At 38.8% G+C, this 26330-nt stretch overlaps 3 protein-coding genes across 3 annotated transcripts; 1 reads left to right on the top strand and 2 right to left on the bottom strand.

Moving 5' to 3' along the window:
* Positions 1–1684: 1684 nt before the first annotated feature.
* Positions 1685–4459, bottom strand: LOC139221432 (uncharacterized). Its single transcript, XM_070853356.1, has 6 exons — positions 4332–4459; positions 3180–3642; positions 2891–2960; positions 2480–2645; positions 2295–2389; positions 1685–1692 (listed from the first exon to the last, which is right to left on the bottom strand). Exons 1-6 carry the CDS (start codon positions 4457–4459, stop codon positions 1685–1687), a joined length of 930 nt encoding a protein of 309 aa, XP_070709457.1.
* A 1496-nt stretch (positions 4460–5955) lies between these two features.
* On the top strand, positions 5956–11135 carry LOC139220742 (toll-like receptor 13). Its single transcript, XM_070852572.1, has 3 exons — positions 5956–8473; positions 9665–9782; positions 10783–11135. Exons 1-3 carry the CDS (start codon positions 5956–5958, stop codon positions 11021–11023), a joined length of 2877 nt encoding a protein of 958 aa, XP_070708673.1. The 3' UTR covers positions 11024–11135.
* Positions 11136–12107: 972 nt separating this feature from the next.
* Positions 12108–14079, bottom strand: ccl20b (chemokine (C-C motif) ligand 20b). Its single transcript, XM_070853163.1, has 4 exons — positions 13906–14079; positions 13693–13795; positions 12665–12739; positions 12108–12542 (listed from the first exon to the last, which is right to left on the bottom strand). Exons 1-4 carry the CDS (start codon positions 13985–13987, stop codon positions 12476–12478), a joined length of 327 nt encoding a protein of 108 aa, XP_070709264.1. The 5' UTR covers positions 13988–14079; the 3' UTR covers positions 12108–12475.
* Positions 14080–26330: the final 12251 nt, after the last annotated feature.

The raw sequence follows: 26330 nt of genomic DNA, 5'->3' as shown, positions 1-26330 counted from the left end.
AAGTGCAGCGCTGTCACTGCAGAGTTCACATCTGCGGTTAAGTTTAGGCAGCAACCAAAGATGATATCCTCACTGAACTATACTGGACTTAAAATAACTTTTAAATTACACTTGACAACAGGGTTTCATACACTCTATGTCCATCTCTGGGTGTTACATCTTTTCAAAATGTGTGTGTTTGGCTTTTTTTAGACTATTTAGCTAAACAGGTTAGATGACTTATGCACTTGATGTAGTTTGAGTGGCACTGACTTTAAGGTTTCTCATCTCAGTTTTAAAAAAGTGAAAGAATTTACTTGGTTGGACAGGAGTGCAAGTAAATTTCACCTTTCACTAGACTTTTACTCTCACTTCATATTTTCACTTTCTACTTCTACTCCACTACATTTCAGAAGGAAGTGTCACTATATATTATTTAACAGTTTTAGTTTCTTAACAAATCAAGATTTTTACATATAAAACATTAGAAGAAGTTTTAAGATGATCTTAACTGATGACGATCTCTTAACTCTCACTGATCTATTATTCAATTAGAACAATTAAACCTATTTTGATAATATTACAAATCATTTATTTATGCAAAAACTTTTCATGGTTCCATTTTTACACTATTTTCAATCATTTTGAGGTTCATACTGTTAGTTGGACTAAACAAGCATTGTGAAAGTGTCACTTTGGGCTCTGGGTCATTGAGACGGCACTTCTTACTATATAACTATAAATAATAATTTGTAGCAGTCCTCCACAAAATTGCTCAATAAGAACTCCATCTCAACCAACTCTAATAATAAAATCCTGTTTTTATATTCATTCATGAGGAATATTAATCTAATAATCAGTCATACGGGAGATTTTTCAACACTGAGTACTTTTACTTTTAACATTTAAAGTATTTTTTTTAATTATTATTCTTATATACTTTCATTAATAAAGTGTCATTTTTTACTTTTACTTACTTTTACTGACTGTAGGACTTTTACTGAAGTAAAGGACCTGATCATTTCCTCCAGCATGGCCTGACGCTTGTGTTTCAAGAGAACTAGTCCTTTCCTGCGGTGGGCTGGTTTTGTTTTGTTCCTGGGAACTGTTACATCTTTACCCTTCAACAGGAGCGTCCACTGCCGGACAACAATGGCGCCATGACACAAAGCAGCTAAATAATTGAAGGAACTAATTATTTAAAAAACCACAGACGAGGAAGTGAAAAAGGCAGTGACAGATATTGTGGTATTATGCCATATACTGTATGTACTAGACTCAATACGTCCTCTTCCACAACTGATATTTTACTTTAAACTGATATATTTCTTCACCTTGTAATCCTTATTTATGCCAAAGAATATAAATTGCCTATAAACATATTTTATGTCTGAAGCCAGTCAGCTTTGAACCCTCAATTATTTTTTGTATTACATTTGAATATGTAGATGAGTAATATGTGCATTGATTTCCAGAGGAGAAATCTGAACATTGGATAAAACCTTCTTTTCATTTTGTTGATGTATTAGAGCTGTAATATATACAGGAATAAAACTGGGAAGTTTGGGTTTGCCAGTGCAACTGAAGTGCTGTGACTCATTTTGAGAAAACAGCACTGGTAGATGTGAATTTCCAGAATTCTCCAGACGTAAATAGACAAAGGGTAGTAAAATACCTTAATGTGTATTTGTGGTTGTTGTCTTTTCTACAGGTCTGAAAGAAGACATAATCTCGAAGAAAAATAACCTACAATCTCAAAATTCACCAGTGCACAAAAGAGAAGCCATACACTGTAAAATTTTTCGTTGTAAATTTACAGTAAATTACTGGCTACTAATTGCATTACTTTCACAGTAATTTGCTGTAAATATTTTTACAGTAACTTACTGTAAATATTTTACAGTAACTTACTGTAAATATTTCACAACAAATTACAATAAAACTACAACTGTATACTGTAATTTCACAGTTGCTGTGACTTTGACTTTACTGTGATATAGCAGCATTTACCTGTATAATTACAGTAATTAGCTGTAGTTCATTTTACTGTAAAAGTACGGCAATTTGGTAGCCAGTAATTTACTGTGAAATTACAATTTAAATAATACTGTAACATATTGTAAATTTTACTTGTTAACTGTGATTTTACAGTTTTTTACTCTTACAAACATGCTTTGGATCTGCTCAGTAAAAATGAAATGAAATAAACAACAAAAACAATGGCCATTTTAAACTTTTAATACTTTCAAACATAAAAAAAACAATAAAAGCACTTGAAAGTGTACTTTTAAAAACATTTTTGAACATTACAGAACAATCAAATTTTTGCAAGAGAGTGCTCACACGTGGGTTGACGCCACTCCGCTTCTTGCCCTTTGAGCCGGTCTCAGGGTTGATTCCCAAGAAGCACCTGTAAACAATAGGCAAAGAAAACAACTTTAAGTTTTACACCAATTTATATATTGCATCAAAAGGAAAAAGTTGAAGAGCGTTACAATACCTTTGGATAAACTCCAGAGTGCATGAACCATCCTCAGGATACTGCAGATTGAAGCTGTAGTAGCTCGCAAAAAGTGCAGCTATACCATTGATGAATCTGGCATGTGGTCCCATCACCACTTGTCCTTCGATGCACAGCATCCAAGCCCTTGGCTTCATCATGTCACCTGAAATGAACAGCAAAGAAAATCTAAGTCAATGTACTCCCCTGGAATGATGGAAAAAAGCAATCTGAAATATCTGAAACCACTGACTGGACACCAGCTAATGGCACTACTTTTAAATATCAGTATCAGAAAGATGGAGACATGCTACAATATTAGAAAAAAACATGTCAAAACATTGATCAGCAAGTTATTTAAAAATACAGCTACAGCTACAAATGTCAATATAAAATCCAGATATACCGTACCTTGGACAATTAAGCAGGGGGTGCTCGGTAATGGCACTGTCCTCTGCACATCAGCAGCAGTGTCACACGGCTGTAAAATAAGACATAGCATACATTTATAGTAGCAAAGTTTCAACATGGTACATAAGAGATAGTCCACTGGTCTCACTGATTTAGAAGTTAATCATAGAAAACATTATGTGTCAACATGTGAATGAGTGTGATTAAATGTATGCAAGTGTCAAAGTATCATACAGTACTGTCTAATGCAATCACAACCTGCTTTTTTTAAATCTTTTAAACAACTTACATCAGTGTTAAGCATAATGGCGTTCTCTGGCTCTTTGAAATATGCCATCAGGAGCAGAAGGATACATGCAGCCTTGTCTGAAGCCTCTGGCTCGTAGTTTACCAGGATTTCCTCGATACCTGGCTGACGGTTGAGTTCCTGGCAGAACTGAATGACAGTACTGCCTTTGTTGTTCAGGGCCTCTTGCATCTTAATAAGGATGGAGACATCCGTCAGCAGACCAAAGTGGGAGTAAAGGCCTCTTTGGGAGAAGAGAAAAGGCCATTCCTCCTTAATCTCTGTGATGGCTGGTGCAGGCACACTGTTAAGGTATCGGCACTGGATTACGTATGTCTTCTCCATCAGAGGTTCAGCTCTTTCTGCCCCGCTCATCCCTTCCTCGGAGTAGATGTTACGCAGTTGCCTTTTGATTTCATCCAAGGTTGCCTCGGTTTCTCCAGCAGGAAGTTCTGCAGGACACCACCTGACACTGGTTCATGTTGTGCTTCAGAAATATCAGAGCTTGAGTCACTAGGCCCAGGCTGGCTCAAAGGCTCTGTGGGACCAGACGTATCTAGAACTGAATCTTCTAGATCTTCTACACGTCTATTTGCATGTTTCCTGGAAACATGTGAGGCAAAACTAGATGCAACTGTAAAGCTGCAGTCACAACCGCTGAATGGGCATTTGATTTTGAATCCTTCTTTTGAGTGTGACTTCAAATGATTTACAAAAGAGGTTACTGTAACACACTTGAATGCACAAGACTGAGCCACACACTTTAAGGATGTGTCAATTGGCTTGCGACTATAAGATCCTTTGTGGTCTCTATACATGTGGCTTTTCAGTACAGTGGCTTTGCGGTACATCTGAGTACAGTAAGGTACACCACATTGATAGTTGTAATGGGGAGTGTTACTGTGAAGCTTTGTGTGCTGAATAAACAGATTAACACTCTCAGACACATACTCACACATACCAAATTTACAGTGGAACATCATTCCTCAAGGTCGCAGTGAAGATTGCCTGGGTGAAAACAAAACAAAAAAATAGCTGTTAACTGATGCTGTAGATTACTTTATTTCACCTGAAATACAAATACGTTCACTAGTGCTGCACAACCCCCTAATGTTACTTGCTGCTTTACTTTGAATTTTCCACAACTGATGATACTGCAGGCTAAAATCAAAGTACACAAATATATCCATATAAAGGTGGTTCAGGTCCAGCTGCGTTTTGTAAAGCAGTATCTCAGCAACCGGCCTCCGGTACCACCGTCGGGACCGGCGGTGCACGCTCATGTTGTCACTGAAGTCCGTTACAGCGTGCACGCGCCCAGCTAACAGAGGGTCCTGGTGCAGCTAGCGCCCTGCCACTTCACTGACACATATCTCCGACACAACGACTCGAAAATTAAACTCGTTTATTTTTACCGACCAGCTGTTGCAGTTCTAGACTGCGGTCAACCCGTTTAGATCCCCTCCAAAGTTCACAGCAACCCGGAAAATGTAGTTAAACGAGGACGTTAGCATTAGCAAGCTACAAGCAACACGACAGTTGTAATAATCTACTAACTCGTTACTTACATCAAAAAGTAGGTAGCATGTGCAACAAAACCCTCGGATCAGAGAAATAAGACATTATCATATGACACACACATGCACACGTTTCAAATGTTACAAAAATATATCCTGGACAAATGTGTGTGTTGGTGCAACAGAGCGCACCGATTATTTTCAGACTGTCTGCAGTCACGTTTAACCGTGCTGGAGCAACACTGAATGAAAACAGACTAGCTATCACTAAAGAAAAGAAATAAATGGAGAGTAACTTACCTCATCAGGCTCTGGTGTGGTTCACCTTTCCCGCTTGGTTCCGGCTATAGTGAGGATGTGACCGCCAAAAGATTAGGCATCGAGCCAGCTCCCACAATGCAGTGTGGTTCATGTAATTTGTTGTGTTATCACAGTAAATGGACTGAATACAGTATTTTATTGTGAAATAATACAGTAAAATGTTGTAATGTCATGGTAATGCAAAGCTTACTGTGATTACCTGTTCCTACATTGATTTCACAGTAAAATTAAAAATTACAGTATTACATTGTGAACATTACAATTAAAGCCTGTAAAATGACAAAACAGTAACTTATTGTGAAATATTACAGTTAAATATTGTGAAACCCTGGTAATATTTTACAGTGTAGGCAATGTTTTTGCCTAATTACCGACCAAATCTACAAAGTCGATGATTCAGCACCCTGAAAAGACTTTTCTGGGTTTTCCTGAGATTCTTATTTTCACCAGCAGCTGAGAGTCTTGAATATACATTACATTTTAAAGTTAAGATGCCACTTGTGAAACGGCCTGTGAGCTTCACTCACTTCCTCACTCGATTCATGAAAAAGAGGATGCATAGTCTGTTTCTTTTTCACTCTTTAGAATGACAATGGTTTACACTGTGAGACATCGTGTGACACAGTAAGTATCAGAAAACATTATTCGTAATTTTTTCTTAATCAGTGGCATGTTTTTGTATTTATAATAAGGTTAAAGAAACTGAGCTCAGATGTTTTTTCTGTTTCCACATTTACATATGACACCAAGATACTGTGAAAATGTATGATAGTGCTTTCATTTAGAGTATTTGTTACTGTTATTGATGGTTATTTGTTTGTTTTATTGGATTTTTTAGGACTACCTTCTGCCGTTTTATTCACCAAGTGGAGTTTTCATTAAGAAATCGCAATTTCTAGTTGGTTGGACATCACTCGTTCTTTCCTAATTTGGAGTCAAAAATGCATCCTGGAATGAACAGGGACAAAACAATGCCCAAAGGAGGAACACAATGTGTCAAATTAAGTATTATTTTCCTCTTGCTGAATATCAGCAGCTTTGTTGCTCCAGTCTCAGGATTTGCACTTAGAGCGTGTCGAATCAGTTACAATGAAGCCATATGTCACAAGAGTCAGCTCAGTGCTGTTCCTCGATATATTCCCTCAACAGTGACAGGTTTTGACTTGTCTGTAAACTTCATTTCAAAAATACAAGCATCAGATTTCAAAAATCGAACAGCCTTGAAAGAGTTAGACCTAAAACGAAACAGAATTAAGCAGATCGAGACAGGTGCCTTTGCCGATCTGATTTCCCTCAAGTGGTTAAATCTGAATAGCAATAAACTTCGTAAGCTTCAAGGTAATCTTTTTGATGGTTTAAGCAACCTCGCAGAGCTAAGAATTACCAGTAATCACATCCAAGCAGTGGCCTCCACCTCCTTTAAGCCCTTGACAAACCTGACATTTTTGGACATCTCTAACAACAAACTACGGCAATTAACAAGTGTACATTCATTATTACGGCAGCTGCCAAATCTACGATATCTGACAATCACAAACATCGCTTTGACACAATTTCAGTCATGGGAACAGACTAACAGCTCACTAGGGCTTGCTGCCCTTGATTTGTCTCAGAATCCCATTGCAGTTTTTAGATTCACTGCAGATGTTTTCCCAAACTTAACCCAGTTAAAAATCGCCTGCTCTCAGCGAAAGATGAAATGGGAGGTGCGTGGTAAGAGTCGAGTGTCTACTCTTGATATTAGTGGGCTTCAACTGGCTTTTAGTGGCATGAAAACAATCATAGAGAGCTTCAACTCCTCTCTGACTATTCTGAGGATGAATGCAATGAATAATATTGATAGCCTTCCCGCGCTAATCAACACCTCTTGCGCCATCTCAACACTGACCACACTGGTGCTCCGATCGAACAAACTAAGTTCCATCAATCCAGATTTGTTTTCGTTGTGTAGCAACGTTACAGAGTTAGAGTTATCAAAGAATGAAATACAACATGTCCATGCTGAAGCCTTCAGATCTCTTCAAGGTTTAAGGATCTTGAGTCTGAGTGGCAACAAGCTTAACTGTGTTCCAGCCGCCACAAGGAATCTATCAACACTTGTAGAGCTAAATCTCAGCACAAATGACATCAAAACACTTGAATGTCAAGATTTTGCCAATCTGATGTATCTCAGAGAGCTCAGCCTTCATCAGAATTCAATCTCAGCTTTAGAAGAGTGTGTTTTCAAGGATTTAATACGATTGCAAGTTTTAAAGCTACAGACAAACCAGATCTCCAAATTAAGCAAAGCTTTTGTAAAACACTTGCCAAATCTTAGACAGCTGCATTTGAACGGAAATAAACTCACCGTCATTCAAAATGGGGAATTTAAGGGCTTAATGTCCCTCAAGAACTTGTCATTACATGAAAATAAAATAAAAACACTTCAAAAGGGGTCTTTCATCGGACTGAAGAACCTCACCGAACTTCAGCTGCTATCGAATGATATTGAAGTCAAGGGATTAAAGAATGGTTGTTTCAGTGGTCTCACAAATTTGAAAAGGTTGGATATGAGGCAGAATCATATTCGATATGATGATAGTTCAGCTTTGCTTTATCCACCATTTGCTGAGCTGTCCAGTCTGGAGACATTGGCTATTCCTGCACAGCACCGCAGAGGGAAGGCCCACCTGCCTAGCAACATCCTGCAAGGTCTGACAAATCTTTTGGATTTCAATACCAGGAACGCTCAGATTTTATCCTTGCACAAAGACATGTTTAATTACACGCCTCAACTGCAAACACTTGACATTAGTTCAAATGACCTTGTGAATCTTTCTCCGGATTTGTTTGCCCCAATTCAAAATCTTAAGGGCCTCTACATATCTAGAACAAGTCTTCAGTCTCTAGATTTCCTTATAGATGCCAACCTTACTAAGCTGGAGTTCCTGCAGGCAAGAAGGAATCAATATTCAGTTTTCAGTGAAGAGGTAATGAAGTCCCTACCAGCTCTCCTTTATGTGGATCTTCAAGGGAATAGCTTCACCTGTGACTGCAATAACGCCTGGTTCCTCCAGTGGGCAGAAAACAACAACCAAACGCAAGTTTTTGATGCCTACAATTTCAGATGCAACTATCCTCGGTTGCTTAAAGATATGAAGCTGTTGGACCTTGACATCCGGTCCTGCTCAGTAGACATTGACTTCATCTGCTTTATCTCCACCACATGTGTGATCCTCCTGTTTATGGTGGTGTCCTTCACCCACCATTTCCTAAGGTGGCAGCTGGCCTACGCCTACTACCTGTTCCTGGCCTTGCTCTATGACTCAAAGCATAAAAACAAGCAGGCTCCTGAACTGTATGACGCCTTTATCTCCTACAACACCCACGATGAGCCATGGGTCATCGAAGAGCTGTTGCCAAAACTGGAAGGAGATCAGGGCTGGAGGTTGTGTCTGCACCACCGAGACTTTGAGCCAGGTAAGACAAACAAATCATTTTCTTTGCGCCAGCTGAGCTTTAATGGACAAGCTGTACAGACATCCATTGACAGACTAATGACTTTGGTGATTTGATGAAATGTCTTGATAACCATTAGATTAAAGTGTCCACTTATCTTGTAAAATAGTTCATCATCTGCTTGATGAATGTGTATAAAGTGTCATACAAACTTCCAGATGATGTATCCTAGTGACTTAAGCGATCGCCTGACTTTTCCCTTGGTGTAATCTTAAGGCATTTGTGATTCTGAGTAAAATATCTCAACACCTATTTGCCTTCATGGTAATACATCCAATATGTTTTTTTCTTATTGACTGGACTTAACCTCCTGACTTTTCACCATTTGTAATCAGGCCACAGTTTTAATTTGTCCAATACTTTGTTTTTGTGTTGAGCTATCTGCCAGCCTACCATGACATTCCCATCAGCCTCAGCTGTCCCTTCTTGTGCTAATTAGCAAAATTCAGAGCAAACAGTGGCATACTAATACATTAAACTAATATGATGTCCATGGTAAGCATTATGCAATGCTTAGCATAGTACCAAAACAAATCACTTGCGCTCTTGGAAACACCTGCGTGACTTCCTGAATTATTTTCAGAAATTTACATTTAGAGTATTGTGCTGTACCTTTATACTTGTATCCTCTACACCTTAAAAATGTAGTTGTAAAGAGCTTTAATATAGAACTGTGTGTGCAGCATAAAGACAAACAAACAACAAATCAAAGACAAAGGAGATCTTCAAACAGATATTTTGATAAATAAAATGAATCTCTGATGCGTCATTTTAATGAATTTTGTTCACCCTCACTTTTCCAGTATTTTCCAATATAAAGATCCATACTTGTGTCTTATGGCTAATGCCTCTAACTTATATTTGCAGTGCATTATAGAGGTTCGGTTTCATGCACAAGTTTTCAGACAAAACAGCAAAAGCCATCTGATTTCACTATGTACACCTAGCATGCAAAACTGTGCCCTGGCAACCAATATACTGACGTCCACAATGCGTATAAACCATTGACACTTGTGTACTTTCATCTGCACTCCAGAAGATGTCACCATAGTATGGTTTGTACTGCACCACCAGAGGAACTGATGAAGAAAATACAAAGTATTTATTATGATTTCATAACTGTCCCTTTCATTTTCTTTTTCTCTTCTTCAGGTAAACCCATCATAGAGAACATCACAGATGCCATCTATGGAAGCCGGAAGACCATCTGTGTGATCAGTCACAGGTACCTTGAGAGTGAGTGGTGCTCCAGAGAGATCCAGATGGCCAGGTAAGTGTCATTAACACCTCACTGCGAGAAGGTGTATTAAAAGATCTCAAACAACGTGGAAATGTGTCATTTCAGTGTGTTTATATGCTTCATCTACATCAGGGGTGCCCACACTTTTTCGGCTTGTGAGCTACTTTTAAAATGACCAGGTCAAAATGATCTACCGCATGCCTGGGCCTGTGACCCGTAGTGGAGAAGAGATCTCAGACTGGCCGCCCTGTACTTCAATCAAGTACTGAACCAAAATTAAAGCAAGTGAAGTGTTTTCATGACAAAGGTGCACCTGTTACATTACACAGTCATGTTTCTGTAAACTTAAATCTTATATGAATTGATTTTACTATGCTGAACTGTTATCGCTGTACACGTCTGTGGAAAAGGAAAAAAAAAAAAAAAATGACTGGCTCAAAACAAAAGAATTTCAACACATTAGCCACAATGTCTGTAATTGAGCTGGTCTTTGTTGCTCAATTCAAAGCGTAATAATTTACTTAAATAGCAATAAGTGTAGGAATTAGTAAGCTGGCTAGCTAACAGCAGCGCTAATGAGTAAAGATGTCTATAATTGTATTGTTATTATAATCATAGTGTCAGATTTTTCATGTTGTTAGCGTGATTACACTAAGATGATCTGCCCCTGAGTAATGCTGTTGCTAGCTAGCATTAGCTTGCTAACAGCTGCACTGAATTTGGGGTAAATTATCACATGCAGACAGTGGTGCTAATATCATGAAATATTTTTGGAGTGAGCTCGCTAGTTAATGTTAGTTTTAATTTCTTTGCCTTTTCAGCAGAAATGGAAAATGATAACGTTACAGCACGTTAAAATCAGTTAATATAAGCGATGTGGGAACTGTTCAGCTGTAGTACAGTTGGCCAATGAAACCGACGCTGACAGTGCGTGAAAGCCTCAGCACATGATTATGACAGAGGTAGGTTGGAAAAAGTAAAGACACGACACTTCTATCTTCATTTTTTATCTACATTTTCCTCTGTCTAGTTTCCGTCTGTTCGATGAGATGAAGGACGTGCTGATCCTGGTGTTTCTGGACGAGATTCCTACCTATCTGCTGTCTCCTTACTACCGCATAAGGAAGCTGCTGAAGAAGCAGACCTACCTGGCCTGGCCACAAGATGGGGAGCACACCGAGCTGTTCTGGGAGAAACTCCGCCAAGCTCTGAAAACCAGAGAAGATTTTGGTGAGGACAGGTTTAACCTCATCATGGTAGACAGACCATGATTTAACAAGTATTATGATCCTCCCTGTATGAGCTTTACAGCCAGTGGAGTCTTTGGTGGAATGTGTTTTACCACAAAATTGCAGTAAATATATCTGAAGGAGGTCACTGCAATTATGTTTTAGTACCAGACTGACTGAGATTGGTCCCATCAAAAATATTTTAACTCACTCTGTTCAAGACAAATAAAACATCTCTGTCACGGTCGTTCCTGCCAGTTATGTTTTAAGTCAAAGATCACTTTCAGATTAATTGTTTTCTTTCTTATTTTTTTCATGATTGTTTTTTCTTCTCTTTATTAATGGTTGTCTATGGAGCATATGTTTTTTTGGAATACAGGGAATTTTTGTGTTTGTTGCAACACCACACTTGTGACCACTGGGACAAATTGGCAGCAAGGCTGAGTGGCAGCCAAGTATCCGGTTCTCTACATACATCCATGATCTGACGAGCTACATGGCTAATAATGCACTCTGAGATAAGAGTTAAGGCCAAAAAAACAATTCTCATGCAGAGCTCAGTCATTCTGATTTGTTCTCTTGACCCTAAGCGGAAGCTTGTCTACAGGCCTTTGTAATAACCTACAGTCTGAAATGCTTAACGATGATTATGGGAAGAATGGTAAATTGATTATACTTGTATCGCACCTTTCTCCTCTTTTCAAGCACTTAAATCACTGTAACATTACATTCACAGTAATCTGTAATCTGCCACTGTTCACCAGAATAACCATTCACACACATTCATACACCGAAGCATCAGGGTTCAGTATCTCGCCCAAGGATAACTCTAGTTGGAATCGAATCTTCCGATTAGTGCATGTTAATAGGCTTAAAATGTTACTGCTAATATACTGTTTCTACTGTATATGTGAAAGTGCTCATCTTGATTTCTTGCAGCCAAATTGTTGCCAGTTTTTGTTGTTCTTTTTATATTACTTGGCTAAAATCAAATGCTAAAATTTAAATTTCAAGTACTAGTTAGTAAACTAACTAAAAAGGTTGTATTAAAGGTATCAAATGACCCATGTGAACACGCTGAATGTACAGTTGGCAGTATTAATAATACAACATACATAGACACATATATTGTTAAATATCTCTGTTTTAATAAATTCTTTGTCAATATGAATTACAATTACAACTTCTTGAGAAAAGTTTGTCATATTGTTTGTCAAATAGTTTGAAAAACAATGTTTTCTTTTTAAAATTTATTGGTGCACTTGAGTTTCAGCTTACAGTTTACCGTGTATTACGAATACTACACTTCCCTGTTCATAAAACAGAACAAATATAAGAGAATATAACAAAAATCATATGATAGTCCCTGTTACAATAAATATTTCAGTGTCGCTATAACATCAATGCATTTTTCTCAGCAAAATAGTGTTCTGTGATGCAGAAATGCGCAAAAAGATGAGTTATATGCTGCAGAAATTAGCTGTTGTATAGAGTTTAGGCTGAAGTGGTGTTGCCAGGAGTTCCCTCTTTGAGCATCCGAGTGGTCTTCCTCCTCCTTTCACTACAAAGAAAAATGGAGACATGACACAAATTCAGTTCAATAATCCATTAGAGTACAATAATACTGCAAATGAGTGCAGAAAAACTACACCAAATACATTACAGAGACATGATAATACTCACTCCAGACACCTCATCCCTCTTTGAGTCCAGTTGACTGAAGGGTCGGCACACACAAACCTCCCAGGAACATGGAAGCTGTCGGAGAAATGGTGAAGAAATGATTACACACAAGACACGTGAATGCACTTCATTACACCCCAGAAACAGCTCCAGTGCGTCTCAAGTTCATATTTACAGCCTCACATATCGACTCGCAGCTCTCCATGATCGAGTCTGGGTCACATTTTAACAAAGAGTGAGGGAGTGTTCTGCTTCATATCTAGTACATGTTTTCTAATGTGGGGAATGAGGTTTTATTTGCTTTCACCTCAGTCAAAGCGCATTTTCGTCCAAATTCAAACACTGAATATCTTAAACATACATATCTTTGTTTGAGATACAGAGAATTGATCAAAAAAGCAGAATTGGCGATTAAGTAAACTGCAATTTGAACTATATTGTACATTGCTGATCTGTCACACCCAAGACTGTCATTCATTCATTCATTCAGTTATTTTTTTCATTTGAACAAAAACTGTTTTCCAATTACAGTTACTGAGCAATAAATCATTTCAGCCATGTGACCTACTGCTTTTTGCCCTGTACATAACTAATAACATCTATCACGTCTAAGTTTCAACAGTCCTGATCTAATAAACAGCCTGTTGTATATGGGTGTGTTCCCTTGAAAAAACCTTATCACTAATTCTTAGTGCAATTTGTAATGTAATCAATGGTTTTATGTTGCTCCCACACAGCAGCTAAAATATGTCAAAATAAGTGAACAGGACAGAATTACCATTGTGGTCTAACACATACACTACGTTGTTCATAACAGAAATATTCTTCTTCATTTCTACTTCAGGTATATTTAGTCAAATATGTGACTTATTTTAAACAATATCTATCAAGGAGTTCTAAAATGTTATCTATTTTAGACCTCTGCGATGCCTCACTGGTTTGATTCCTCATTTGATTTGTTTTAACCTGCTCACTATGCTGCTGTCACAACTGAATAAAAGTGTCCTAATTCTCTCCCTTATACTCACATAACGGCGGGGATGTCGCAGGAGGATTTGATGGTTTGGATGGTGTAGCCCAGCAGTCGTCTGCATGCAAAGTGGTGTTTGGTGTACCTCAGGCAGCAGCTCGCTGCAAACACAATACAAAAACCTTTTAAATTTGATGATGGAAACATAACATTTAGTAAAAATGTAATTAGTTAATGTAAATTCAAGCATTGGTAGCTGAAGCCGACTCACCTGACTGTGTGCCACCAATAAAGGTGTTGAGGATGAAGAGGCAGCACAGTGCTGAGATGAGACACACTTTTTGGCTTGCCATAGTTCCACAGGTGTTGCGCTTGTTCTGCCGGTCCGTGTCAGTGTGAGGTTGCAGTGCAGCTCAAGTGGTTTAAAGTGCCTGGAGGCGTTCAGTGAGAGTGTGACGGAGACTACACTGCTGTCACTCTTAAGTAGGCCACGCCGGGGTTTTCCGTTGGGCAGGATTGCGTAATACCATGTGTGACTGTGGAAATGAGCCAGGAATAGGAGCAAGGTACAACCTCCAGGTGATACTGGGAGGTGTGAACATAAATTTGTGTAAAACTACTTTTAGTGGGATTTAATCAGTATTTTTATAGTGTGATGTAACAGTGTGAAATATGTACTGCTGTTAAGCTACACTGTTGCCCATTAAGTTGGAATAATTGTTCAATACCCCCAATTTTTAAGTTTAAGTTTCACTGTGATATGTTTGGAAGAGTTTGATCAATAAAGTTGAGAAGATATACACTTTATTTATCAAGAATAAATCACATTGTCACAATCATTTCATGAGAAGAGGTAAAAAACATTTTATTCCAACGTTATGGGCAACAGTGTACATATACACTTAACACCACCAGGAGATTTTATCCACTCAGTTACATGACCAATGAAGGGGTCTCCACTCTCCTAATTACAAGTCAGTGTAATGTTCAATTTGGCTATCAGAAATAATTAATAATTATCAAAGATAATTAATAATTATTAAAATAAATGAACTTTGATTAAAGTACACCTCGATTGGGGCACCACCTCGAAAAACGAGGAAAAGACAGCCGTTTTAATTGATTTAGTCTCATAAAAATACTAAACTATCAATTTGGAAGTATGTTTTATAATTAATTTAATAATTTCTACCAAAATTACCACATTGATAGCTAGCTGAAGGATTTTGGAGTTCTTGACAGTGTAGGGGTTGGCAGTGTTCACCCTTGTACAACATTAAAGGAGACAGCAAGTATTAAAACATTTATTAAAACAGAGCAAAATTCAGGGACATCATTTGTTACTCATTAAGGTGAAGGAGTTGTACTTTGGTTGTAAGTACAGCTGAAGCAGAGTAGGTATTAAAGACATCTGCTGTTACAGAAACAAAATCAATCAAACAATCTAACTAAATCTCTATGACTAAACTAACAAATAACATGAAGAGTGTGTGTGTGTGTGTGTGTGTGTGTGTGTGATAAGGCTGAGGAATGTGTCCGTGTCCGTTGCTGTGTGGTTGCAGGCTGGAGGAATCCGGTCGCTCCTTTGTTCCTGTTAGTTAGCAGCTGTTAGTTAGCAGCTTAACTTGCTGGTGTGCTCTTGTTGTTGGTTATCAGCTGGCAGACTCTGGGTCGTGCCTGCTGGCTCTGATCTGTTTACTTCAGGCAGGACCTTGTGTCGCTACCATGAAGGAGGTGGCTGTTCTGGTACAGACCACACTGAGGCAGAGCTTAGCTGAGTTGAGCTTCTCTCCTCTGCAGGAGGAGAGGGAGCAGGAAAGAGCTGGTCTCTCCACTTCAGTAGAGACATCAGAAAGAGAGAGTTCAGTGGGGGTGAACTGGTTTTGTGGGCCTGCGGTTGTAAAATCATGTGTCCCCTCCGGCCAATGGCGACTGTGGAGCTGGGCGCGGGGGTGATTTCACACCTATCTGTGAAACTGGGCATTGGGGGAAGAAGTCCAATAGTTTTACACAGAAAAGAAACATGTGGTCTTCACCATGTGCTGTTCACCGTATAGTGAAGCCCAACACTTTCTATGTCACATTTTTTGTAAGGACTTGAATATGATGTATGTTTCCAAATATGAAAGCATGTTGCTAACTGAAGGACGTCAAAAGAGTGATTAAGCACAAGGATGTTACAATAGGAGTACGTCTCATCCTCCTCATTTTACCTCATAAGTTATTCAATAACTACCTCCCTTAGCACAAAAAGAATTTTATCATTGCCTGTGCTTGTGTGGGTGAGTTGCTGTGAGTATCTTCTTTCCAAGTAGTGTGTCACACAATAAACAGATAAAATGAGGGTCAGATAACATTGACGTGACTGTAGTGACGACTCTGCTGGAATGTGTGTGATAATACCAGCATTCAGAAAACTCAGTGTGGAGGGTTGCAAAAATGTGAAAGCCAGTACCCCACATGTGAACCGTATGAGAAGTGATGGAATTGTTTATACAGTGATAACGTTTATCGCAGGAGCACAAATCTCAGCCAGAGATTAATGAGTAGCAACCAGAAAGACAAATATAGTTATTTTGTTGAGGAGAAAGTCCCTCAGCCCACTCATTGGCTGTAGTCACTCCATTTTTGTTTGCTCTGTCTGAGGTGGCACTCCACTTTGACTTTCTAGAAATTCATCTGAAGTCAAGCATCATCAAATATGTGTGTGTGTGTGCCTGTGTGTGTTTTGGTGAAGAAATGCACAAGGTAATTTCCCTGGGTGTGCTCTCTGAAAACGTACGATTACTTAAGTGATCTGACGACGAGATTTTTAAAGTGAAATGAAACTAAACAAAAAACTAGGTTTGAAACATATTGTGTACTTGCGAACATTTATAAATCTAACAAGCAGATTCACTCTGGAAACTAACTGAAACCAAAATGAAAATGAAAAGTAATGAAAAATATAAAACCTTCGGAACGGCGCTCCAAGATCAAAAGTGGTGATTATTTGGGGTAATCCGCTTACACTGGTAGTGTCTGGCTACTGATGAGCCAGCATATGACACATGAAAACTTCCACTATCAGCTGATGATGGTCCTTACTGATATAAAAAAGATGTGACTATTTCAAGCCAAACTAAAATTACACAGCATTTTTTTTTCAAGTAATTCATAATGCCTGTATGTAAGCAGTAAGGCAAGGCAAATGTATTTGTATAACACCTTTCAGCAGTGCTTTACAGGGACATTAAAACACAATAAAGCAAGACACAGAAACATTAAATTGCATGTAAGAGACAATACAAGTACAAGAAAATAAATAGTTAAAGCTTAAGAGAAAATGCGTTAAAAGTCAATAAATGCACGTGTATAAATAGTTACAAATCAAAAGAAGTTATGTACAGTGGGGCAAAAAAGTATTTAGTCAGCCACCAATTGTGCAAGTTCTCCCACTTAAAAAGATGAGAGAGGCTTGTAATTTTCATCATAGGTACACTTCAACTATGAGTGGGGGGAAAGAATCCAGGAAATCACATTGTAGGATTTTTAATGAATTAATTAGTAAATTCCTTGGTAAAATAAGTATTTGGTCACCTACAAACAAGCAAGATTTCTGGCTCTCACAGATCTGTAACTTCTTCTTTAAGAGGCTCCTCTGTCCTCCACTCGTTACCTGTATTAATGGCACCTGTTTGAACTCGTTATCAGTATAAAAGACACCTGTCCACAACCTCAAACAGTCACACTCCAAACTCCACTATGGCCAAGACCAAAGAGCTGTCAAAGGACACCAGAAACAAAATTATAGACCTGCACCAGGCTGGGAAGACTGAATCTGCAACAGGTAAGCAGCTTGGTGTGAAGAAATCAACTGTGGGAGCAATTATTAGAAAATGGAAGACATACCAGACCACTGATAATCTCCCTCGATCTGGGGCTCCACGCAAGATCTCACCCCGTGGGGTCAAAATGATCACAAGAACGGTGAGCAAAAATCCCAGAACCACACGGGGGGACCTAGTGAATGACCTGCAGAGAGCTGGGAACAAAGTAACAAAGGCTACCATCAGTAACACACTACGCCGCCAGGGACTCAAATCCTGCAGTGCCAGACGTGTCCCCCTGCTTAAGCCAGTACATGTCCAGGCCCGTCTGAAGTTTGCTAGAGAGCATTTGGATGATCCAGAAGAGGATTGGGAGAATGTCATATGGTCAGATGAAACCAAAATAGAACTTTTTGGTAAAAACTCAACTTGTCGTGTTTGGAGGAGAAAGAATGCTGAGTTGCATCCAAAGAACACCATACCTACTGTGAAGCATGGGGGTGGAAACCTCATGCTTTGGGGCTGTTTTTCTGCAAAGGGACCAGGACGACTGATCCGTGTAAAGGAAAGAATGAATGGGGCCATGTATCGGGAGATTTTGAGTGAAAACCTCCTTCCATCAGCAAGGGCATTGAAGATGAAACGTGGCTGGGTCTTTCAGCATGACAATGATCCCAAACACACCGCCTGGGCAACGAAGGAGTGGCTTCGTAAGAAGCATTTCAAGGTCCTGGAGTGGCCTAGCCAGTCTCCAGATCTCAACCCCATAGAAAATCTTTGGAGGGAGTTGAAAGTCCGTGTTGCCCAGCAACAGCCCCAAAACATCACTGCTCTAGAGGAGATCTGCATGGAGGAATGGGCCAAAATACCAGGAACAGTGTGTGAAAACCTTGTGAAGACTTACAGAAAACGTTTGACCTCTGTCATTGCCAACAAAGGGTATATAACAAAGTACTGAGATGAACTTTTGTTATTGACCAAATACTTATTTTCCACTATAATTTGCAAATAAATTCTTTAAAAATCAGACAATGTGATTTTCTGGATTTTTTTTTTTTTTCTCATTTTGTCTCTCATAGTTGAGGTATACCTATGATGAAAATTACAGGCCTCTCATCTTTTTAAGTGGGAGAACTTGCACAATTGGTGGCTTTTTTGCCCCACTGTAGCTCTGTTATTAGAAAGCCACAGTAAACAGTAATGTCTTATGGCCTGATTTAGATGGATAACTGAAACCAAATGATGGAGCACTTGTATTAGTCCTGAGGCCTTTGTCCCACAGGTTTTACATAATTAAATTAAAAAGTTGCCAGGAATTAATTGCTAATCACTAACAAACACAAACCATGCACAGAGAAGGGTGGAACCTGTTTTAATCTGTTTTTCAAGACAATTAAAATACCTGCCGTAGAGTTAGATTGGCTGTAATAATGCCTCATCTTCATTGTTTGCTATCTCATTAAATAACATTGCCATAGCACCACTGACTGTGTAACACCTCTGCTGACGTAGATGAGCAGATGTGAACTGGAATGTGAAATTTAACAGCATTTAATGTTTTACTGCAGAAGGACATCCTTTGAATGAGATACAGTATCTTAGTTTGTATCATAAAACAATGGGCAAGGAGACTTTCGTCATCAGAGCGGAAGACATTACAGTCACATTCCCAAACATGCCTCTCCCTTTTATCTACAGCGTGTGTGCTCGTTTCGCTCATGACTTTTCTTTTTACAGTCTGTGCTTATAATGCAGTTTACAGCCCCCGTGTTTCGATACCAACTCCTAAAAAAATATTTTCCTGACACCTTACCTTGACAACAATAACAGTGTTTGTTTAAAAAAGCTGTAAAATTTTATTTAGCAAAGGCAAACCAAACCAACTTAAGTTGTCTAGACAACAGCAACTGTGTAATAAAACAGAAAAAAATGGGATTCAGGTGTGTTATCTAGGAGTGGCTTATGCTGAAATAAAGACATCAGGACTTTAATGTGTCCTGAAGAACACACACTCAGCATGAATATCACATAGTATTATCTCTCCTGACCTGAACTCTACTCTGCTGATGAAATATGTGAAGTATAAAGTAACACCTCAGAACAACACATCTTTTATGGGCCGGCTGCCATTATTCTGTGTGCTCTTGTACTCACATTGACCCAAATGTCACCACTCCCTCTCTGCTACTGTATCATTTCACCAAGCAGCTATGTTAACAGAATAAACAATATACTACCTGAATGTTAGCTTAATTAAGTATGAATACTGTATTTCACTGATTAATTTATTAAAACTTTCTAATAAGTTTATGGATTCCTTTATTGTGTGTTAAAAATAAGTAATATCCAGTGAGATCTACAGTATTCCTACTGTTTGCATTAGCCTAAATACAGCTTTGTGTGCACCAAACTATAATAACACATATCATTTCACGAATGTATCAAGGAAAATCCTCCAGTCAATTCTGAATTCACACCTCTGCTACAGACTCAATCAGAATGAATAAGGAATAAAATATGTGTGAACTCCAGAGAACACGCGGATGTGCTGGTCTGAACTCCTGTGGCATCACCCTGAGTTTGAAGGATATTCTTATACCACAGCTGTGAGGAGCTAAAAATAGAACAGGTGCTAAAAATAGTAACAGACTACCAATGTGGGACTGCCCAGGAATTTGGACTTGAATTTACAATGTCAAGGTACGAACCACCATTTCCTTGTTTCCATAACACTGAAAGATTAGACAGTTGTAATGATGCAGGCATAAAACATGCCCTCGGCTGACCTCATGGGTCCAAGCTTCTGATCAGTTCTTCATTTTGAACTTACCAGGCACTTCTTTGGGTTGAGGATATTAACAACTTTATTAAAATTCATTGCTATTAGTTTCTGAACGAGATCCCGCTTATCAGACTAAGAAGGTTTTCATTCTACAGGAGAAGTAACCTTATCTTTTGACAAACGTAATCAGATCAGTAGTAGGAGTTTGACATTGTGAACTGCTCCTGTGCAGCAGGTCACATTACACATTATGAACGTATCACACATCGTTTACTTTTTAAACAAAGTGGCCCAAGAAAGTCCAAAGTGAAAGAGGTCTTCTGTAATGAAAAAAAAGAGTTGGTGGAGGCCAAAAATGAGCCAAAAGGCGGCTAAATATTGGCCTTAGAATTCATCAGGTCACAAAAACACAACTGAAAATGTATGCTACTGGTGTTTTGTGTCTGCTTTAAGTGGAAATAAGCAATTCATGCTTATCCAATTTCAACAGTGGCGGACCGTGCATTTCACACCTAGGCCTTCAGTAGTGCTCCATCTGAATCAATCCACCCCTCAATAACTATTTTATGGTCATAAAAACCATTTTATTATGCAGATAGATAACTCCTGTAGCCACAATAAATGCCTTTATTGAATAAACAAACTATTATGCGCAGGGCTCAGAGGCAGGGTGGACCCAAATGCACGACGCAAGACACATTTAATCTGGTGACAAACTCTTTAATACAATACAATACTTACATGGACAAGATACTTACTAATTACATGGCATGACAATCTATGGCTTGGTTTGCAAAAACACAAGTGACCTATGATGCTCAGACAAGACAATCTGGCACAAGACAAAGGGAGACGCAGACTATATATATACACAAGGTGATGGGGAACAGGTGGAGACAATCAGGGCGGGGCAGACAAACACCAAGGCGGGAAAACACTCAAGGGCAGGAAGTCAATGGCCTGAAACGAGAGGAGAGTTTAGTTTTCAAAATAAAACAGGAAGTGAAAAAAACCAACTTAACACATACGACAAGACATGACACAAACCAGGGGTGAACAACATCGTACAGATTATCCGTGCGCTTCAGTTCCATCAAGAAGTCCTTTTCTATCCAATCAACGGGTCTGAATACGGTGACGTTGCCGTTCGCCTGCTAGAGGGCCCTGGTGCCACCGACTCAAAATCTGATTGGTTGAAGCAACAGTTTCATCGACATTTATTTTGTGTTAGAGGGTCTGCAGAAGGCCTTCAGGCAGACTTCTTTGACTTTGACCCTGCCTGGCAACAAATGATGGCTGAAATGTGATTGGTTAAATGCTTTAATATGAAAATACATGTGTGGAAGCAGCACAACCATCGGAAAAGCTATGAAAGGAAGCGGACAGACCATTTGGAATTATTTAATAAGTATTCATGGACAAAATGTAATTAACATCAGTTTGTGATTCAGATATTTCTTTTAGGCCAGCAGAGAAGGCCTTGCAGGCCTCATTGCATTTCAACATTTCAAACTCTTTTTGAATCCATACATTATTCAAACTTGTGGAGATCAAACATTTTCTAAAGATACCAAATATGTCAGGTTACATTTTAGGGAATAGTGTATAAAATAATGCTCATTTCTCAATTTAGCTTCAATTCAGTGGCAGGGTTAAAGACAGGAAGTGCTCATTAATGAGAACAAATCAAGACACAAGAGTAAGCACAGGATAAAAGAAACAGACGCTTATCTTGACTTACCTCTACAGTTTATCGCTGATAAAGAAAAGCTTTTACGTAGGAGCTTTAATCTAAGCACACATAGTTATTTAGCTGTAAATCACAGTGGATGCCAAAGCTGGAAAAATGAACTTTGATCCTAATCATATGTTTGTGTTTGTTTGGGTTGTACTTAGCAATACTTTACTTGACTGCATCAAAAAGAAACCTGATCGCTCTAAGAGATCTTGTGGTGGAAATTTGACCTGCTTAATCCACAATCAAACAAAGAAATCACCACTGCTCGAGGCTACTTTGGGACAAAGTACCCTCCTGCTGTGCACCTGTTGTGTAACAGCACACACACACATACACAAAAAAGTACCATTAAACTTGAGATTCCTCTTCCGGTCACCAAATCCCATGAGTACACAGGCCAAACAATAGTTGCAGCTTCATCTTTGCACACATACAGTACATATGTGACTTTAGTGAAATTAGGCCTCTTTCTATTCCTTCTATGCTTCTCAGCGTGTAAAAGCACAAGTGGATGTGATGTATCTACTGAGAGAAATAATGACACATTTCTGGAATAATAGTTCAGAAATATCAATGATAAGTAAACTGAAAGGACTACAGAATGCATTTATGAGCTACATCCACAATTTCATTTGTTAGAGTATTGTGTAACTTAGAATATAACATTCAACCACCTTTGTTTGCATATACAATACTCTCAAAAAGTTAGGGATATTCGGCTTTCAGGTGAAATTTCAGGATGAACCTAAAATGCATTCTAACCTTTCCAGGTGAACTTAATGTGACCTTCTCTAAACCTTTGAATGCACATGTCCAACTGTTCAGTGTCTCAGTACTTTCTGCACCAGCTGCTGTTCTCTAACAAGAAGCTTAACAGCAACATTCACAACAGGTTTGATCCCTGAATCCAACAATACATTTCCTGCTTCAGTTAGAATTGGTATTTAAACAGTCCTCCTCATCCTGCTGTTCACATTCTGACATCATGAGACCAAGACGACACCTAACAGTTGATCAGCAGCACCTCAACACTGGAGGCTTCAAACAGGAAGTCCTCAGACGGAGGTGTTCACTGAGCTTAGAGGGTCACAGAGTGTCATCAGGAGGTTGGAACAGTGATACAGAGACTGGAAGAGTCACAGAAAGGAGAGGAGTGGACGTCCTTTGGCCACATCCCAATTTATTGAGACACTGAAATGTTTTGTTGTGGTATACCTACCACTGTTGGTAGATTTTCTTCAAATAAATTGTTTAAGATGAATAAAATTACCATTGCATGCTTCTACTTAAATGCCCTACTTTCATGATATAATATCACTGTAGCATTCACTTTTTACATTTTCCATATATTTCACCTGAAAGTCGAATATCCCTAACTTTTTGTGAGTAGTGTAATAATAATGCTAATGTTAGCGAAGAATAATGTTACACATGCTAATGTTACTCACCGTCTGTTACTACTGTTAAAATCAGCTTTGGTATGATTTTAAAAATGTCCCATTCAGTCATAGAATCATGCTTTATTTTATTAACATGTATACTATGAATACTTATTCAAGGTTTTTTGACACTGGGCTTGCAAGATTATGTTTGACTTTATGGCTCTAATAAAGGTTGCCAGAGGTTTCATCATAACTCATTAGTATTTTTTCCAACCAAAACGCAGGTATTTCTGCACGTCATGCACCATAAATCACATTGGTGGGGAACTAATGAGCCAACAGCCTCAGGCTCAGTTTCGGTAGCTGCCTGTCAAAAAACCTGAACATCATATAACTGTTTAGTGTTTGTGCAGGGCATACTGGTAGCTGTTGGTTTTGTCTTAAATCTGTGCTGTAAAATCCTTGTAAGAAGAGGAAGGATGGTGTGATGCTGGTAGCAGGCCATCACTGAAGGGCGCTGTATTAATGCAGTCTAGGACTATTACATTTCCTGCTTTGTCCTGTCTTTGTTTCCCTGTGTGTGATATCCTGGAGAGCTTCATTGAACTTGGCTGTCCATTGCTGGTGTGTTGTTTCCATCTCATTATCTTTCTAGGTCCTTTGAGGATGCCCCACCTCTAAATTGCCAATCATATCCTCCCATTTTTACCAGACTCTCGCACTCTCTCTTCCTACTCAGTTTCCTATGCCGGGAACTGAGATTAACTCCACACACAAACATGCGCGCGCACACACACACACGCAAAACTGAGCTGGAGCTTGAAGCATCTCAGCTTTACATTTCAGATTTACCATGCCTAAAATGTTAACAGTCAATACATAATGCTACGAGGTGGTCGTCAGACTGACCCTACCTCAGACACTCAGACCTCATTGAATTAGGAGACATGAAGGAAGTGAAGTGCAAAACCTACACAAATCTGTCTTTAAATTTACTCTGATCAATGCTGCAATCTTTAGCATGCAAAATTGAGATTGTTGAGGTGTGGTTACCTGTGTAGGTGTATTACCAAATGGCAACAAACTTAGGAAAAATATTTTCATTGTCTATTGTGTCTGCCCTCAACCTGATACATGTCTTTCCCCCGTAATTATACAAAAATATGTATGCAATGATAAACTGCACAGTGCAGCACCAAAATGACGATCCTAACCCCGAACTGTAGACAAACAGTCTCCGTCAGCATTAATATGTGTCTCCTGTCCCAAAACTGAAGAGTCATCCTATCTGTCAACAGCCATACCTGTCACGAAATCGATTCGGTCAGTTTACTATCCCCCTAAACTATACTCCAGTGTCCAGCTTTGATATGTTGAATATTAGCCCTAAATTACGTGTTTGTTCCTCTCCAATCTCCTGCCTCCCATGAACATTCAGCTAAGTTAGCTATGTTCCATGCACAAATGTAATGCTATCTTTCCTGATGTGTTTTAGAGAGAGAGAACAAGCACTGATACGAAACACTCAGACATTGCAGGCTGGGTGTGTAGTCATTCTAGTTATGCATGTAAGTCTATTCAGCTTTTGATAATTGTATATCTTAAGGCAGTATGACACAACTTTTTAACCATGAATGGAGTTGTACACAAGACTTGTAATGACATGGTTCCTAAATTTTGCCATCATGCAGGCACATGCCACAAGTGTATTGATGCAATAAATATTCGCCAAGTACAGAGGGGCAAATTAATAGTGGTAATATGTAACCAAAGTACGAACCGTCAATATTATGGAGGAAAATGATTAACCGCAACATAACCTCCTGTAAAAGGAAACATGTCACTTTTACATTTCAGTTTGTGGATTAAACAAACTGAAGTGTAAAAATGACGAGTATCAACAATACGGTGTTTTCATTTGGACAGAACCAGGTTAGATCTTTCAGCAAGGGAGCAAATGAAAATTTCCCAAAAATTCAAACTATTCCTTTAAAGATACATAATAAGAATACACAGTGTGAATGGTGTTTTATTTCAAAGCACAAATGTTACAGTGGTTTACATCTCTCTGAAGTATCTTTATCCTTCCTGTCAGGTCTGAGTCTGTCACTAACTTTTACTAATGAACAACCATGCTCACAAACGTGGAACAAAGTCTTTAATAGTTCACCCAAATGAAAACCAAAAGAATGTAGATAATGGAGGTTCTTTCCAAGCTGACATAGAAAACAGTGAATGAACAGTGAACAGTGAAGGATTAGCAATGGGCTCACTAAATATGATTCTAATCCTTATCATTACTACTGAATGTTACTAAATAAACATTACTTACTAAAACTTAAAAGCAAAACTGACTGTCCACTGCAGAGCAGAAAATCAGAAACTGACATTTCGCTGCTTTCCTTGTTCCTTTGCTATGATGAAACAAACCTGTTGGAGTGGTTGAACATGTGCACACTGCATCAGGGTCATCTGACAGAACTGCTCAGGATGAATGCTTTTACATTTCCAGGGGGAGATGTGTAGCAAAAGGATTACAATTAACATAAAACATTAAGTTACTTAAGAAACTTGAAGGAAAATAACTTTGTTCCTGTTGTTGATGAAGATGGTTTAACTTTAATCTAACGAGCTTCAATAAGGTTTTGTTCTTATTCTAATTTTGCATTAGTGTTAGACATTAGTGTTCCACAGAGGGTGAATCCTAATGACTGATGTGATCTCACTTTTCATCTAGCACCTCTGTGATTTTCACATTAGTAGTTTTGAGTAACTAGTTTGGCTCAACACTCAGATCTATGGTCAAAAACAGGTTAACATTCACATCTAGCAGGCAGTCAGATGAGATATGATCCAAAAAGAACTGAGGGAGGAATTTACAGGCAAGTAGGATGTCGTACACTGGCAGGCAAACCGGTTTCTGGCAGTTAGAAGGCAAATATGTGACAGATTAAAGGGAATGAATAGCAGTACAGACAATCAGCC

Source organism: Pempheris klunzingeri, chromosome 21, assembly GCF_042242105.1.
Source record: "Pempheris klunzingeri isolate RE-2024b chromosome 21, fPemKlu1.hap1, whole genome shotgun sequence".
Classification (NCBI taxonomy): Eukaryota; Metazoa; Chordata; class Actinopteri; order Acropomatiformes; family Pempheridae; genus Pempheris; species Pempheris klunzingeri.
This window is presented reverse-complemented; position numbering and strand designations above follow the sequence as displayed.

Excerpts from the sequence above, each read along its gene's own strand:
- ccl20b (XM_070853163.1), bottom strand. The coding sequence starts at position 13,987 with ATGGCAAGCCAAAAAGTGTGTCTCATCTCAGCACTGTGCTGCCTCTTC. Across the intron at positions 12,740-13,692 it reads TGCGACATCCCCGCCGTTAT|CTTCCATGTTCCTGGGAGGT; the intron begins GTGAGTATAAGG and ends TTTCTCCGACAG. Across the intron at positions 12,543-12,664 it reads AGAGGGATGAGGTGTCTGGA|TGAAAGGAGGAGGAAGACCA; the intron begins GTGAGTATTATC and ends TTTTCTTTGTAG.
- LOC139221432 (XM_070853356.1), bottom strand. The coding sequence starts at position 4,459 with ATGAGCGTGCACCGCCGGTCCCGACGGTGGTACCGGAGGCCGGTTGCT. Across the intron at positions 3,643-4,331 it reads TACTTTGATTTTAGCCTGCA|GTGGTGTCCTGCAGAACTTC; the intron begins GTATCATCAGTT and ends AACCAGTGTCAG. Across the intron at positions 2,646-2,890 it reads CCCCTGCTTAATTGTCCAAG|GTGACATGATGAAGCCAAGG; the intron begins GTACGGTATATC and ends TGTTCATTTCAG.
- LOC139220742 (XM_070852572.1), top strand. The coding sequence starts at position 5,956 with ATGCATCCTGGAATGAACAGGGACAAAACAATGCCCAAAGGAGGAACA. Across the intron at positions 8,474-9,664 it reads CCACCGAGACTTTGAGCCAG|GTAAACCCATCATAGAGAAC; the intron begins GTAAGACAAACA and ends TCTCTTCTTCAG. Across the intron at positions 9,783-10,782 it reads AGAGAGATCCAGATGGCCAG|TTTCCGTCTGTTCGATGAGA; the intron begins GTAAGTGTCATT and ends TCCTCTGTCTAG.